The sequence below is a fragment of the Pocillopora verrucosa genome, chromosome 1 (assembly GCF_036669915.1).
Source record: "Pocillopora verrucosa isolate sample1 chromosome 1, ASM3666991v2, whole genome shotgun sequence".
In the NCBI taxonomy this organism is placed as follows: domain Eukaryota; kingdom Metazoa; phylum Cnidaria; class Anthozoa; order Scleractinia; family Pocilloporidae; genus Pocillopora; species Pocillopora verrucosa.
The window spans coordinates 15,025,451-15,042,600 of record NC_089312.1 but is presented as its reverse complement, the minus strand read 5'-3'; the positions used below and the strand labels follow the sequence as shown (position 1 = coordinate 15,042,600).

Below are 17,150 nucleotides of genomic sequence, written 5' to 3'. Positions count from 1 at the left end.
TGGACGCCAGCCAGACTATTCTTTAGAGAGAATAAGAACATCGATCTAACCGCAGATGTTTATCTGTACTTGGCCCGTTACTCTTCTGACTAGAACCCAAGCGATGTACTGGGATTTCATCGTCAAAACTTTAACTATTAGGATCTGATCAGAGATCTTTCCTAGTAGTTGACATAGTTTCATGAATGTAGAATTGTTCCACATAACACCCTTTGGGACATAGCGGGTTTTCTGCTCTCATCATCTGTTTCCTGTAAGGTAGAACATAACTCTCACCAAGCTCGAAGTTTCTTCGTGCATATAAGCGAGGTTCTCAGTAATCCTTAGCCTTTGGCCTTCGTCTATAGCCTAGGAAATTAGCAACGTAAATGTGCATAAATTATCGACTGTTAAGAGCGACTATTCTTTACTCAACTTTCAATAGTGAGGGCTAATATCTAAAACGTAGGAGACTAACCCCTTAAATGAAAATCCCAGCTAAGCAAGAATTGAATAACCAGAGTGAGAACTAAGATTAGAAGGTAGACCTGGTTAACAGTATAATTGGCACACTGTTTATACGGTGTGATTGTTTAGGAGTAAGCTCAACACACCATTTATGCATTTCATTTAAGGTAGATCTGTTATTTGCATCTTCCACTCAGTTTTAATTGCACCCTGCTGCGACAGGAGGTGCGAAAGGAAGCTAGCTTCGAAACTGAAAGACCTTTCGAACAATCGTAGTTTTCAAAATGGAGCCAGGAGGAATCTTTGCATATATGTGTGAATTGGTTACTTCAAATTCAACACTGGAAAAGAGACGTTAAAAATAGCCCTTGATAATCTGTTTATTCATGTAAAACAATAAGGTGACAAGTACTTGATAAGCCTTAAGGCAAAATTAATTATTGATCAGGCCGATTAATTTGTTGTTAAACAACTTCCCGTCGAATTGCTCAACAGTACACCATTGATTTGATTTAAAATGAAAACTGTTCTTATTTTCGGCTTCTAAAAAGGATCGGCCAACCCAAGTTTAGCTCGCTTTTACACGGAAAATCTGTGATTGTGGATGGGAGGAGTAGGAGGAGGTGTAATAACCTCACATTTCTAAAAAATTAATTTAAGAGAATTCTGCGACTATGGTCAACAACTATGTTCTAATTTACCCACAAGACTTCTATCCTATCCTTCTACTGTCACATTATATCGTAGATTCCATCTTAAATTTTGGATACTCTAGTTGTCACATTCCTTATGGTAGCCAGAGCAGTAACTCTTTTCTTTTCTTTCGTATTCGTAAACAAAGTCCAATTGTTCGCGCGTTTAGCATTGTTCGTGGTCTTCTGCTTACAACTAAAGCCTTTTGGAGTCTGCACCGCATACAAATTTGTGAATGTGGTGGTCATTATGCAATTTCCCACTGAATTATTTTTCACTTTCGTCGAATAAAGCTCATTTCTCTCAAATGTCGCGACTCCATTTGGTAGTTAATATTTGAAGAGGTTTGTTTACAGAAGAAGTTAACTATGGCTAAATTTAACGCAGGAAATTTTTTTCATGACAAGCGCTACTGCTGAATTTTTTTCGGAAATATTTACACGTAGTTCATCTTTCCACCGTTAAGACCAGGAGACCAAGAAAAAATTATGCCATTAACTTTCACTTTCGATCGCCTCCATGTTGGGTACAGCAGTATGGGTGATAGGTCCACGATGCTTACGTTGGCTCATGTAGCCACTGATCGCAGATCCTCGTCTAGTGAGGTACATACTGACAGAGGAACCCCGTCGGCTGTTCCCTACAGTTTGCTCAAGATAAACCCGATTAAAGAGTCGCTTGAATGCTCGCCTGTATGTGCGGTTCATACAAGTGTATATCACAGGGTTCAAACACGAATTTAAGTATTCCATCCACTTGAACATGTTGTAAACTTCCATGGGGTGAGTAAAGTTTTTGTCTGTTGCATGGCCTACCACAATAACGAAAAATGGAAGCCAGCAAACGACGAAAGCGCCAATGACAACTAAGATGGTCTTTGCTGCCTTCATCTCGTTAGCGTGTTCCTTCCCTCCAGCTGATCCGATTCTGTGCACTTGGATTTTGACAACAATAAAGATGACAGTGTACATCACGATTACAAGTGACAAGGGAAGAAAGAAACTTGCAAAGGCCGCAAAAAGGCCGTAGCTTTGCCAATTGGCCAGTCGTAGACATGCGATGGTCGTTGAGTACAACCAAACCAGTGCGAGGATAATTAAGACCCTCTTCGTAGTTAATATCTTTGGATACTTAAAAGGTGTCACGATTGCCAACATTCGATCGATACTGACCGCTGTAAGATTCATAATGGAGGCTGTACCACAGAAAATATCGATGAAGCTCCAGAAGGAATACAACCCCTCTTGTAACCGAGGCCATGGCCACAGTGTATTGTTAAGCTGAACAATGAGCCAAAACGGCATAGCAAGCAGAGCAACCAAAATATCTGCCACACTTAAACTAACAATAAAATAGTTACAGATCGTCCTGAGGTTGGGAAAAGTGTAGAAACTGATACAGACGAGAACATTTCCAAATAGAGTCACCAAGATCAATATACCGACGAAAACAGCTGCAACGATGCTATTCGGCGTAGGATTTATGCCAGTAGGGGGAGCACCTGTGATATTTCCTGCCTCAGACATGTTGAATACCTACCACCGGTGCCTTTGATGCGCCTGTGTGAACAAGAAGCGAAACAAAAGCTAAACGTCAACCTCATCTGCATAACTGAATAAATATAAACATTGATAATGAAAGGAACTTAGAAAAATGGACCAACTTCCTCAACGTACTGCGTTCAATAAAGTCTCCAGATACTCAAAGACATTTTACTCATTCTCTATCTTTGAACAAGCTCAGCCTGCGACGAGATAATCTCTGTTTTGATCAGCTATGGAAATAACTTCGAGGTCAACAAGTGCTTTCGTAGCTTAGGTAATAATTGGTTTCCGGAAACCCCAAAGGCTCAAAATACCTTAAAAGCTAATTTACACCTTTTCTTTGATTACTGATTTTAAACTGCTAAATCAATTAAGGTCAACACTCCATGGCTATCAATAAAGGGACAGAAAACATTCACATTAAGCTATTGAGGGAACAACGAGATTTAAAAGGCTTTTTAATTTTAAACACTTGCAGCAATAAAGGGTAAAGATCAATCTAATATGATAATTCTATCAAAAATTGCATAGAGATGAAATCTTATTGTCGAGATGAATAGGCTTAGAAACCAATTTATTTATCACACTTGTTTGTGAATTCAACCTTATTACAGTGGTTCAGGCGAGAAATACTATAATAAGAAGTCTGTTCGAATCTCTCTTTATTATGAGTTAGTTGAAAATTTTCATCTCTGAAAAATCAAAAAGACATCCTTGTTCTTCAGACGAGGTCCCAGCAATGCAAAATCAGACTAAACATGATCTCTGTCAGACAGATATTTACTCCAGTAAAGACAAGTCTGTTATGATGAACCTTGGTAAATATCTAAAATGTAAAGGCACTGTTTGTTTTCTTTTCCGACCCCAGTATCCTATTTTCTCACACTTGAATGCTTTCACCGTGCTCGTACACTAAAGGTGTTAGATAAATTTGGCAAACCCTTCCTGCATAATATGTTCTCATTTCAAACATCGATGTCAGATTGCTTTTAGGTCTGTGCGGCGAAAAGTAAACTTTGAATGTTGACATTTGGGCTCTTAATTTTTTCCATTTTGACGGGCATAACACAGAGCTTATGTAAACTGAACAGACGATGTGTCTTTGAAGCCAGACTACAAACAGGAGGAATTTGATTTCATATGAATTTGCGAGGGAACAAAAGGACATCACAATAACGCAATAGCGACAAAATAAAAAAGAGTTTGAACTTCGAATATGACTCACTCAGTGTTGAAATCTTTTCCTTCTCCAAACTGATCTGCATCAGCTCGCTTTTCTCTAGATTCCGCACTCTCAGTAGGAGTCAACAGGTAAGTCAAGCTGCGAGGCTTTTAATTCAAGCAGTTAAAAGATAAGACTGCTCAAAAACTGTACTTCAAAGAAATTGATTTTATCAATCAATGGTTACCGATCGTTGAATATTACTTAATGATCGCAAGAAGATGATAAATTACTTGATACACGCAAAGCAAAATCAAAGCACTCTTGCCAAATGAAAGCTGAAGTGGCTTACAAAAGTTGTTTGTGGCATCATAACGTGCAGAAAATTCGACAAAGCTTTGCCAATTGCAGCTCTTGCAGTACATCCGCTTCATTTGAAAAATTGGTTTCAAACGTCCTTATGTGTTCCGTAATCTTCTCCCCACATGAATGACGCCTAAAACTGGCGGAGGTGTATGGGCTTTGACGTCGGATCGGTCTACAAAATTCATCCTGATCGGAAACACCGAAGATAAGGTCCTTGACAAATATTTATGGCATGATCGACATACATGCAAGACCTAAAGAAAGCGTGTTATCTTGTAATGATTACTGTGATTCTCCCCTATCCAGGCTGCGCACGAAAATCTATGATATGAACATAACTAACCTTTGCGGCGGGTTAAATTATTTTTGGCTCTTGACTTCAAATACGATTAGTGTTGAATCTTGAGTCGAGAAAAAGAATCGGCTCAAACGAAACGCAGACGAATTTATGAAAAATTGAAACTCGGTGCACGCAATTAATGACAGAAATCACAAACGCAAATACTTTGACAGGATTAAAGTAAATCCAGTAGCTTTTATGCAAACTTTATTAATAGCATTACCAACAATAGCTCAGAAACCATAATCAATGATTTAAAGACGGAAATTATCCTGTAAGATATCTCTTTTGCGAAATCTATTTGTGGCACCTTTTTCATATTAATCTGAATCTCTTTGCCGTTCCGCAGTTGATAATAAAAATCATTCTGTGCATTAAAAGATGGCTCGCTTTACGATGTACTTTGACTTGATAAGCAAAAATGAAGGGAGAGATGCATGGAACCCAAAAATAGAAGTAATTCTTTTTCCGAATCACCTCAATCAATCTTTCCTTGAAAGGTGGCGATAATGGGGTATTTTTACGAAATATTTTTCTTGAGATTTGCGATGTACTGTAATTTGATAAGCAAGATCGACCGAACGGATGGAACCAAAGAACTGAAAATTATTTTTCTTAACCATGCGCTAATAAATTCACGCCGACACTTCACGAAACGAAACTTTGGGCGTCTTCATGGACAGACTTAGATACGATCAGTCTCTCTCTTTCACGCGTTAAGAGATTGATATAGGCTACGATGGATTGTGGTTGATAAGCTTGGGTAATAAACAAATGGAACTAAAAAATTGTAACCTATATTTCAAACACCGTTAATCAATTCATACCGAGAGTACCAAATTTTTGTTTTGTCTTCACATAAAAAAAGATGATCAGTTTAATTCTATGCAGTCTGACGTAAAATAGTGCCCCGACAGGTCCAGTTTTTTTTTTTTTTCACTTACTCCAAAGGTACATAAGTTTTGCGGTGTTTCCTCATTAGGAGATAAGGCTGTTTCTTTCGCATAGATAATACACAGAATTAATTCTAAAGTATTTTAAAAATAAAAACAGCCAAACATTTCTACTTACGCCTCCGTCGGCCTGTTCTCTTTTTTACTCCACTATCGTTAAACAAATTCCTAAGAACCATTAGCAGAGAGCTTCGATTGCGATTGTTAGAATCAAATCTGATTCAATAATAAGAATCTAGTTAAAAAAAAACTTAATTTAAATTGAATCTAGAACTTCTTATCTTATTGTTCGAGTGATATCCCACAGCGTCTCATGCAAGCAAGGGAGCTTGGCTTCAATATCATTGGTTATACGCGAACGACAAACGGAGACCTTCAGTTCAAACCCTTAATAAATAAATGATTATTTGCTTTGACGTATAAATTTATGAAAAACCTAGACAAAACCCATACATTTATTCGTATTATTTAGCTCAGTACACAATGATTGTTTACGCTCCGAAATGGTGAATTAATCTGCTTTTCCCAGCCTTTTCATCACGGCGACAAAGAAAAATTGCACAAAGGGGAAACATTTCTTGAAAAATAGTAAATATAATAAAATTTTTTAGAGGCGAAACACCCGCGCTTAATTGCTTGGCAAACCGACAACAGTGAGATTGTTAAAACGCATCAAGAAACAGGATGCGCGAAAGATCATGCCGGTAAAAATATTGTAGGCGACAAAAGCGAAATCATGGACAAAAGATGAAAAGTAACAGGTCTAAATTAAAAGGCAAGTATTTTCATACGATTCTGAAGTGATTTCTGTAACAGTAATTTTGTAACAGTAATTTTGCGAAAGTGTGAAATAAACGAACAGGAATTACTTTGTACGTTTGTTAATCTTTGCACCCTCGATGGTTAATCTCTTTACATTTGTGTACTATACCTTAGGGTAATACGGGTTACTGTACACCACAGCTTTTTCAAATGCCGCTCTACATGACAGAAATCTCCGCGCATGTAAATACGTAACAGCTTTTAAGATTTCCGAGGCTGGACACACCTTGTAACATGTAGTAATCAGCTTTGTCTTTTGTGGTTCGGTCCTTTTCACACATACTGACAAGTAACACAGGTAAAGATATCGCCAGATTCTATTATAATAATCTTGTCTTTTTTAATTACAAATTAAGAACTACATTTCAACTTTAATTTACGGTTCAGAGAAGCACATAATGCGACTGATTAAAGAGTGTCAACATTGTGGTTTAATTTGGGGCTCGCATCAGAAGATTTTCAACCAGTTTCCAAATATGGTAATGAGTCGGAGCTGAGGTTGGTTTTTTTTCTTCGAAACTACACGTTCAGCATAACTTAACATTTTTATAAACACCGATGCCGACTTAAATCAGGCAAGCTTACAGAAGAAAACTACTCTTTTGACAAAAAAGAAGATGAAAATTAGAACGACGCAAACTTTGTTTAGCCACTTTCTAGCAGTGATGATTATAAATAATTAAAATATGTACACAGTTTCATCCGCTTTATAATTAATCTTCACCAGAAAGTTACCTCTTTGCATGTATAGATTGTCAGAAATACGTTGAGCAACGAACACATCGAAAAAATTATCGATTATCGAGCAATGTGAGGTCAAAAAATGGCCTCTCCATTTTGCTAATACGAACTTGAGTTTTGGAGATAAATATGAAACTAATGTTAAGGGAGATCTTTGCCAATAAAAAAGAAACAAGCGCAAAGATAAAAAAAACGAATCTTGAAATGGTCGCTTTTTAGTCGTACAATCCAACTCAGGTATACAGCGTGAAAAATATTCCAAAAACATGGCGGCCTGATAGGTCAGAAGCATGTAAGCTAATCGCCATGCTGCTCTTTCCTTGTATGAAACTGTGTTGTCGTGCTGTTATTTTCAATAAGAAGCGCGTCCTTTTTCACTTTTAATTAAGAAAATAACAAAGAAAGCCATGTTTAACTACAAATCAAGAGATTCTAGTGTAACCTGAATCGCTAAAAAGCAATGAAAGGTACATATTTGTTGTAACCTGTCTCGGGTGCGTGTTAATCGAGCTTGAAGCGGAAGAATTAATTTTAGAAGCAAATTTTAGCTTGTGAAGGGTAAGCAAACTCCATTTACTCTCAGAACATGAACAATAAACAAAAGAATGTTCGTTCATTTACACTGAAAATACTGAAAAAGGAGCAACAAGGTAACCTTTTCAGACCCAAAACAACTAAAACGAAAGATTTTATTAATGCACGACAAAACATCAAACTTACGGTTCGTCTTGGAAACGAATAAACCGTACCACTTTCCTTCGCTACATCAACTTCCTTTTCAAAAGAATAGTCGCTCAGGAAACTTACCAAGGGGGTCGATAATCAAGAAGCGTCCCCTTTATAGCAGCCACTAGAAAGATGTTAATGGATCATCAGGTAGAAGCAGATGGTCATTCATAAACATTCAACAAAGATGTTTGTTAAAGACTCTCTTGCCTGCACGTTTCAAGAAGTAAAACATGTAATGATAACAGGCCGACACATCAGTGTGACGAAACCTCAATTACAGGAGCAGGAAGCTTAATTAAATGGTCGCATATTGGTAACTATAAAACAACCTTTCTAAGGAATTAAAAACAAAATTTCAGCGCGTATATCTACGGGGTGTAAGATTATATCTCTTTTTAATTATCCTTCGCATGCTAAAGTGCTCTCCATCAAAAGTTTTTTGTTTGAAGAAAAGCGACATAATCCTTCGTAAACACTTCAAGAAGATTTCAAGAGGACGAAATACACAACCATTTTTTTTTGTTTTTTTTTTTTGCGTCGCTTTCAATAAGGTCAAAAAAAGCGAAATTTGCGTTATAATAATGGTGGATCTCTCACGAAAAAAAAAATTAATCTGATATTTTTTCATTTGCAGAATTGTAGCACTCATTAGGTCGCAGTTCATACGACTAAGACCCTGAATTTAATAGTTGAGTTAATGGAGCTTTAAATGCGAATGGAAATTTATGAGAATTGAATATTTAACTGGAAATATGGTGTTATGGTCGCAGTTGAGGAAAACAATCAGCGAACAAATTTTTAAGTTGTGAATTAGAGTCTCCACGCGACCTGAAAAAGCAGACATTCTACTTAAATTTTTAAACCTTCTAATGAATAGATGAATCCAAAACCGACGGCAACTCACCATGAATCGAGGGAATCCACTAATGGTCCTTGGAAAAAAAAATTATATCCTTTCCATCAAAGTACTTAATTAATTACGCCACTTTCCAAAGATATTCCTCTCACTTCTCTATTGGCAAAAGAGCACGTTTTCATTTTCTTTTTTTTTTTTTTCTGCAAGTAATTCAAAAGTGCCGAACGTAAACTCAAATGGCGTATTTGTAACAATTTGTGTAAACACCGTGGTCGGCCTTACGCGCTTAATAAAGAAACGCATTAACCGAATCGCTTGGATGGTCATTTTAAATTCGTACTATCCAGCTCATTAGCGGCCGGCACCTTTCAAATTCAAATTCACGGCTATTCAATGGTCTGAGCCTCGTTTACTTACGCGACTCAACTATAATTATGTTTTTATAACGACTGAAAATAAACACGAGCAATTTACCATAGTTTGGCTTGATGCGCGAATTAACGCCAACTCGCCGATTGCTTCTACTTCCTTGAGTCGGAGACAAACATCAAGACAAACGTCGGTTATCATTGTGATCGACCTAAAAAATTTCCTACTGTGAGCAGTCGACTGATCTTGTGGTTCACAACCATTAAGTAAAAAAAACTCCAAGGGTTATGAAGAGTTGTACAGCCAGAGAATATCATTTTAGTAGTTAATTTATGATCACAAACAAAACCTGGCGAGTAGAGCTTATGCACACACACATGGAAACTTCACTTCTCAAATTTTACAACCTGGCATAAATAATAAGAAAAAAACCCCTCTTTCTCCTCCTTGGTCAATTTTGTTGCTTATTTGTTATTCAAATAAGTTACCCGAAGAAAAAACCACACAAAACAACATCGAAAGAAAGCATCATTGAAGGAGGGAATGGGAACTTGGTACAATACAAGGGCTTCTAAATCTTTTTAATAAAAATCAATGGGCTTTTCGTGAAGTCGTCTCTACAATCATAGGCGGATGGGGAAGCACTCCTTCGAGGCAACAGTTCCCCAGTTGAGTTCTCCCTCCCAAATTACATTTGTCTCAGCTTCTGAAGTTTAAAGACGTCTGTTAAAACACATCTGTTCAGATAAGCTTCTGAATAGAACTGACCTTATTCATTTGTGGCACATATCTACATTAGTCATGGCATATTAGATTATATTTTAAGATTGAAAATGTCAACTCATACATTTATTTGCTTTCTGTGGGAAACACTCTATCACTTTCAGAATAGAATTATGTAGAATTATTGTGAAGCGCTCTTGATCTGATGACATAAACAGCGCCACATAAATGTGCAGTTATTATCATTTCATTAATATTGCGATTGCCTAATTTTCCCAGGCTTCTTAGTCAAAAACACTAGACGAAAGTGATATCATTTCAACAGCTTTTTACTCCGTGGCAACACCAGAACAAGAGTTAGAATATGTAACTCAGCGTGACTTCCTCTGAGACTTAAGTTTGGCGTCGTTTTGGTGTCGTTTTAGTTGTTGTTTTTCTTCATTTAACACAACTATTTCAATTATCCAAGGAGAGACAGGATGTCTCCAATATCATGGCAATATCAGCAGGTCTTCGAGACTGTCTAAATTGAATATTTTTTCTTCTTCTTCTCTATAACTAAAACATCACACTTGGGCTGATATGACGTTGGCAAATTTTTTTCCAGATTTTTTCCAGATTTTTTTTAAGATATGAATTTGATCAAATTCCTAAAGAATCTTCCAACAAAGACAAATTAATTTTGAGGAACCCTCAGTTTCATTTATGTCATTCAAATGATAAAGAGTTTCCAACTTGAATATTGATTAGTGTTCGTTAAATATAAAACAGAGCTCACGAAATATTTTTGGTCAGTTGGGTTGCCTGCGTCCTATTACTGATGCGCATTAAGTAATTTTTCATTTTATTCAGAATACATGGCAAAGAGTGAAACATAAATTTTATGGTCCCTCTTTTGTTAGTGTGTAAAACGGTCGTGGAGTGAATATTTTGGCCTTGATTCGATTTTAAGAAAGCATTGGCAATTTGAACTAACCACAAACCAATCTTTGCCAAAAATAATAGATCATCTCGGAAAAATAGAGATAACATAGCATTAAGATTTAAATATTCATGTTGTTGTTGTTTTTTTTCTATTTACAAAGATATGTTTTCCCACATCCTATTGATTTTTTCGTGCCTCAGTGGCTGATATGCGAAACAATTTATTTATGAAGCAGTCGATTCAATTAAGGAGTTTATTGTGAAACAGGGAAAAAAACAAGACTTTTGAGCGGCTCTGAAACCCTAAGAAACTTCCTAAAAACCGACATGTCTACAGAATACAGGAAAACAAATTGAACCACGCAAAATGCCCTCGATATAGTATCCTGGCACTAACTGTGGATTTACAGGTTTTTGTTTCTCAAGAAAAATAATAAAAAACAGATAAATACTTACAATGTTTTCAGTCGTGTTCAAGATGCAGAGTTACGACAAAAATCTCAAGCGCTCGAATCTTTTATCCAGAGATTAGTGTAGTTTCGAATAATGTCTTTCCGGTAAAATAATTTCAGCTGTGTAAAGATAATGAGGCAATTTCAAGCGCATGTAATGGCCGAATACATACATTTTGCTGGCTTCAATTCTGGTCTGACTGCAATTTTACTTAGATACTGGAGCGGTCATATATAATATTAAGCTTAAAGGTGTATACCATTTTGGCAAAGACTGTGAGTCTAATAATATTATCTTAACAGCTACTTGCCCATATGTAATATAAAGCCTAAAGGTGTATACCATTTTGGCAAAGACTGTGAGTTTCTACACGGTCTACTGATAACAGCTACTTGCTCATATAAAATATAAAGCTAAAAGGTGTATACCATTCTGGCAAAGACTGTGAGTTTTAAACGGTCTACCGTATGAAAGTGCCGGGAAAACATTCCTGCTTACCGGCTTGGTGACAAGGGAACTAAAAATAGAACGCTCCGAGCAAAGCAATGATCTAAATGTTTATTCATGTTGAAGAATATCACCTGAATGTAAATATTTTGGCTGAAATAAAACTGGTTAAGCTCTCTTTCCACTATCGATACTGGTTACGAAACGGCAAACAAAATTTTTTTTACCAAAATTTGAAGGTTATTACACATCAACGTTTGTTTACGACATCTGTCTCGAACACTGTCTATCCGATAACGTTCATGAAAACAAAATGTATGCGCGTTCTTTTTTTTTTTTTTTTTTTTTTCTTTTTACGATAGTAGTTTATTTTTGTGGCTCATTGTCAAATAACCAAGTCTGAGTTTTCAGGAACCAGGCGAAACCTTTCTACATCGAGTCAAAATTCATATTTCTCGCAGGTTTCCAGGTGATCAAACAGGCCCAAAAGGGTGAATAATTTACCAGCCAGACTCTGCTTTCATTTTTCCTTCCCCAAAAAATACTAGACAGAATTTCGTTGATTTCAAAGAAGGGAGTAAATTTTTTATTGTGATATTTTTAGTATTATCTTACTCATTTTTCTTTTCACATCTGCGACAGTGGCCAGGTCGTTTCTTTGGATATTTGGTGTCATTTATAACTTCCATTGAGACCATAAGTCCCAAGTTTTCAACAAGGACGTGGTAAAACAATAAACGTAATGAGCAGAACAATAGCACAGCACAAGCGCTTTTAGTGCATGATAAATTTCCTATATTTTCTTTGTGTAGTCAAAAGACCTCGACAGAAAAAAAATTTGCTCTTAATTCCATTTAGAAATCGACAACGCCTTTACACGATGCGCTAATAAGAGGTGTGCCAAACGTTCTAAACGCACAGTTAACACATCACGCCCCTAGCAAAATTCTCAACATCATTACAAATGTATATAGCCTTTAAATCGAATTTCTTCCAAGGTTTCGCCGCTATGGCTGCGTAAGATTCCATTAAGTCTATTAAGCAAAGCGTCCGTGCACTACGACGAATGAAAACATTCGCTTTTAAGTTTTCTTGAAAACAATAACAGCATGAATCCATTTTTGAAAAATGAATTTTCCTTAATTTCTCTTCTTTGTCTCTTAAACTTCCTCAGTTCTAAATGCGCTACGTGGCAGTCTGTTAAGTAAGAAAGCGCCAAATTTCAAGCCGAAATTCGAAGAATTTATTCATTCACGCTTAAATGACGTTACTTATTACTGTCACTAAACGAAATACCTTGGTTCGTCAACTTCCAAACTTTTTCTTTATGCCTTCTTTCTGCTGATGCGTCGTGAAGTTGTTGCAGTGTGGACCGGAGTAATTAATCGGCAGCAGAACAGTAGAATTATTTCTACTCCGCTACGTGATTGGTCCGGAAAACTGGCGCCATTCTCTAAACCAATCAGATTTAAAACCAACATTGCGAACTGGTCACTTGCGTTTTCCCATGCTTCATCCGAGAGATCACTGATGAAAGGCATCACGGGAAAAAATGGGGAAGAAGGACAACTGTTCATGGACTACAACAGACTTCATACAAAACATAATCAAAACATTTAGACTGAATGCAACCATATGAATTCAAGAAAGCGATAATTGGTCTTTCAGAAGGGTTAGGCTAAGGTCTGTGCATGGTGAACGATTTCTTTTAGCCCAAATTTCAAGTTCCAATCCACTTTTATCCTCTCCTCTCCTTTCCATTCCTGTCAAATTTGTTATGAATTAGCAATCGATCTTGTGCAGCATCCTTTCAACAAATCTTTTATTGCAAAAAGTGAATTATCAATGCTGTTGCTTTCCCCAGACAAAGATATTACCTTTTCATCCAAAGATAAGCGGTCCTTGATTTATTAATAGCGGTCTCGCACGTGCTCAGCTCGACAAGAAAGCTCGTTTCGGATTTCAAAACGTCAGCGGCTATTTACGAGAGAAGGAAACTCGACCGATATGTTGTTTAAAGGGTCTTTTAACAATTAGGCTGTCGCCGAAACATTCACACTCTTTGATGTTGCATCCCCCTATAATAAAAATTCAAAAACTGTTGATAACCCCTCGATTAGAAGTCGTTAATTGCGCCTAATGAAAAAAAAAGTCCGGCCTAAATTTTTTAAGTCTGTCATAATATCCTTCACTTTCACTAAGCCATTCTCTTCTTTTTTTTTTTTTTTGTTTTGTTTTATTTTTGTTTGTGTTATCTCCTTTATATGCCTCTGCAACACATCGCAATATTTATTCAAAATTTCAGTCTATTTTAAGGGCCAGCCTGAAGGAAAACAACAGGTAAGTCGGTACAAGGTATTCATTTCCGCCAGTAATTAAGGTAAAGCGTGATGAGTTTTCCACTGATATTCACAAGCGTGACTGTCGAACAAAATTCTGGTTTTCATAAATAAGCCACTAAAAACCAACCATTTCATAATCTCCTTTCTAAAAGACCACTATCCTCTCATGCAATCCCATCAATCGCAATAAAAACAAATCTTTTTGGCAGGCCGAACAAAAATGTGTTTCAGATGATCCATCCATTTTTGAGGTTTTAGCATTTTGTTCATATTTTCTTCGATTAAAAGCGATAGTGACAGTTTGTTCGTGACTTCTCGTTGACATTTCCGGTAACAAGAGTAATTTGGGAAGTAAAAAAAATAAACAACAATTATGAGTTGGTGCGGTGCCCAGCACAGACAAATTATTAGGAGAAGAAAATCTTGGACTGGACTTTCCAACAAACAAGGAAACTACAACGAACAGCTTTGAGTTAATTATATCACAGCTGTTTTTCTTAAAAAATTACAAAAAATCTACTGCTTCTCCTTCAAAAACCACTTATAGCTTTTCTCACCCCCTGGGAACAAAAGATAGAACATTGATCCATACACCTTTCAGCTCTATCTGTACATCGTCTGTCGCCAACGCAGTTATCGACAAAAAAACGAAGGACCGTGGAATCGCTGAGGAAGTCCAATAATTTTATCAGGATCTATACGACCAAGCCTCGGGGCAATAGAATTTGCTCGTGGTCTGATAACAAAATGCGGGGCTGTGTAACACATTTCTTTTTTCCGGCCAGACTTGGCAATGATACTAAATAAACAATACGTAAATGCAACAGAAGTGCAAGATGTGCTGATCAATTAACTACCCTTTCTTTCATGTACAATGTACCGTGTCTATCAGAATCATTTTTGCAACGCCATAAATAGATGCTGTATGTGTAGTGGATTTCGTTCATGGCTGAGGGATAGAAACTTGAATTTCTAACCAACACCGTTCTGCAATTGCAGTCCTGCTGCGAGGATCATTTCTTTCAGTTGACTGTGCGGTATAGCAGTTTCTGTAACTTTTTTTTAAGAGACAGTGTACAGTATTCTTCCGTTAATTACCCGTTCCAGACCTTGGTCTTTGATCCAAAGGCGACAACATATGATCAGTTAATCGCTTTCTAATCAAGGAGAGATAAGAAGCAATCTTGCAAGAGACACGCAAGCAATTGGATTCACTGGAAGTCTTAGCATAAGCAAATTAAATTATAACGTTGTTTAATACTAATGATCACTTCAGGTGTTGAATTCAAACATCTCCCAAATCAAAGAAATAAGAGGTAAGAAAGAGCCTGCTTGTCATAACTGCACCGGTTAAGTTTTAAGCGGCGTTCTAAAAGCTTGATAGAGTGCTTTTATACACTGTTTCCTCTAATTTGTTTTTGAGAGAAATCTTTTTCAAGAAAGGCTCACATTATCAGAAAAGGAGTTGGTTGACTATACTAACACGTTTAAGTTTTTGATCACCTTTCAAGTTCCTACCGAGTAATCCGAAGCTTCATCGTCGAAACCTTTGCCTGAAACAAACATTTCTTTTGTTTTAACAAGAAAAATGTTTATCCCTCCTTGTTTACACATTTTACATCGTTAATTTTCCGGTTGTATTGAAAAAATCTTGGTGTAATAATGATGCATTTTTTATTTATGAAACAAGCGCTTTTGGATCGCATCACATGACTCATTCTAATGTGTTCATTTTTCAAATTGAAAGAAACATTTTTAACAGCAGTTTAGCGCTACGATCATGTTCCTCATTCCTCAAGTCCATTAGTCTTGACCATTCACATGTTTACAGGAATCTCGGTTTTCTTTAGGAACGCATAACTCGTCTTCGCCGGTAAATTTGTTGGCGCTGGTGATACTCTCGTTTGCTTATTGACCACACCAACTAAGATGGGCAGGCAGGGAAAATTTGCTGACATTTTATTCTGTTTTACAATTCTATTAAATGAGAGTTATAGAAAATTCTTCGGTTTTCTACGCTGATATCAACTCTTCAAATCTCCTTAGTTGCGTTCGTGTATTAATTAAATTACTACTCCTTAGAAGCAAACAAAACAATGTTGTTCCCTATTTGCAGTTTCCTGTGTTGTTCACTCTGATCATTATAACTTGTTGTTGCGAAGAGGAAATGGTAAAAGTCACTTCACAGTTTCAACAAGGTTAAAAGGCGTGAAGCCGGTTGACATGAACACATCTGTGGAGTAACCACCAAAGTCTTTCTACTAACAGAAATTAATCAACTTGTCTTGCTCCGATGTCATTTTTCAAGAGTCTCATTGACTTCCCAATATTCTCCGTCTCATGAACTCCCCCAACTTTCAACTATACCTACTTTGCGAGCTAAGCCCTCTTGAGTTTATTTCCTCTTTCTGTTCGTTTGAATAAAAACCCATTCTAGGATAAGAAATGCGCTTAAAAGAAGGTAGCCGAAACAGAATTATTGTAAACTTCAGCATTGAATGTTCTCCAAGGTTCAACGAACGGTCCTAAATCATCTGAGTAAGAGAGAAAATTGTGGTTGTTTACCTCATGTAGCGCAGCAACATGCTTCTCGTGTACATGCAGCTTACCTTGTTCTTTGGTGCAGCAGTCTTCGACACGTCTTCCTTCTGTGTTAACAGAATACGCCACGCATCTTCCGCTTCAAAAGTCTTGGATGAGTAGAGAAATCTGACTGATACTAACAATGATGCGAGTGGAATTTAATCGGCATCACTTACTTATCATCGCAACGATGACAAAGGAGTGACCTCGTCAGAAATTTGAAACAATCAGACTTTGAATGTGTGCTTATCAAAAAATAAACGAACCAGATGCCAGATGATAAACTCAGTGAGTCAATATTAACACTTAAGAGCTAAAAAAAACTAGGAGTACAGAAAGTGGCAATCACACAAGAATCACCAGCGTGACCGACCCCCCAGTTGGGCAACTTCGGAGTAGGTCGAAAATTTTGAATAGCTAAAATAACCAAATGACATACAGTTGTTTTGTTGTAGGGAACATGTTTTGATCCGACAAATGCGCAATCCTTACTTTTTTCAGAAAATAGAAAGAGGATGAGGTGTCCTGGTGTTTCCGTCCATTAATCTTCTATGTCTACATAGCCTGACTAAGTCTTTAATCCCGAACGACGTTTTAAAAGTTCTTTGAAGAACGACACATGACTCCGGAATGTGTTAGGGCTAGCCGCGTGCATT

At 37.0% G+C, this 17,150-nt stretch overlaps 1 protein-coding gene across 10 annotated transcripts; it reads right to left on the bottom strand.

Moving 5' to 3' along the window:
- Positions 1–572: 572 nt before the first annotated feature.
- LOC131781646 (alpha-1A adrenergic receptor-like) lies at positions 573–16,825 on the bottom strand. 10 transcript variants are annotated; one of them, XM_066165736.1, is made up of 3 exons: positions 16,521–16,825; positions 7,876–7,918; positions 573–2,699 (listed from the first exon to the last, which is right to left on the bottom strand). In XM_066165736.1, exon 3 carries the CDS (start codon positions 2,664–2,666, stop codon positions 1,635–1,637), a length of 1,032 nt encoding a protein of 343 aa, XP_066021833.1. In that variant the 5' UTR covers positions 2,667–2,699; positions 7,876–7,918; positions 16,521–16,825; the 3' UTR covers positions 573–1,634. The 10 variants fall into 10 exon arrangements, with proteins under 10 accessions (XP_066021833.1, XP_066021849.1, XP_066021842.1 ...); XM_059098348.2 differs by having other exon boundaries at positions 575–2,699; positions 7,789–7,918; XM_059098349.2 differs by lacking the exon at positions 16,521–16,825 and adding an exon at positions 8,702–9,024 and having other exon boundaries at positions 575–2,699; positions 7,789–7,918.
- Between the last annotated feature and the right edge of the window lie 325 nt (positions 16,826–17,150).

Bases quoted from the DNA above. Each gene is read 5' to 3' on its own strand.
- LOC131781646 (XM_066165736.1), bottom strand. From the start codon at position 2,666: ATGTCTGAGGCAGGAAATATCACAGGTGCTCCCCCTACTGGCATAAAT.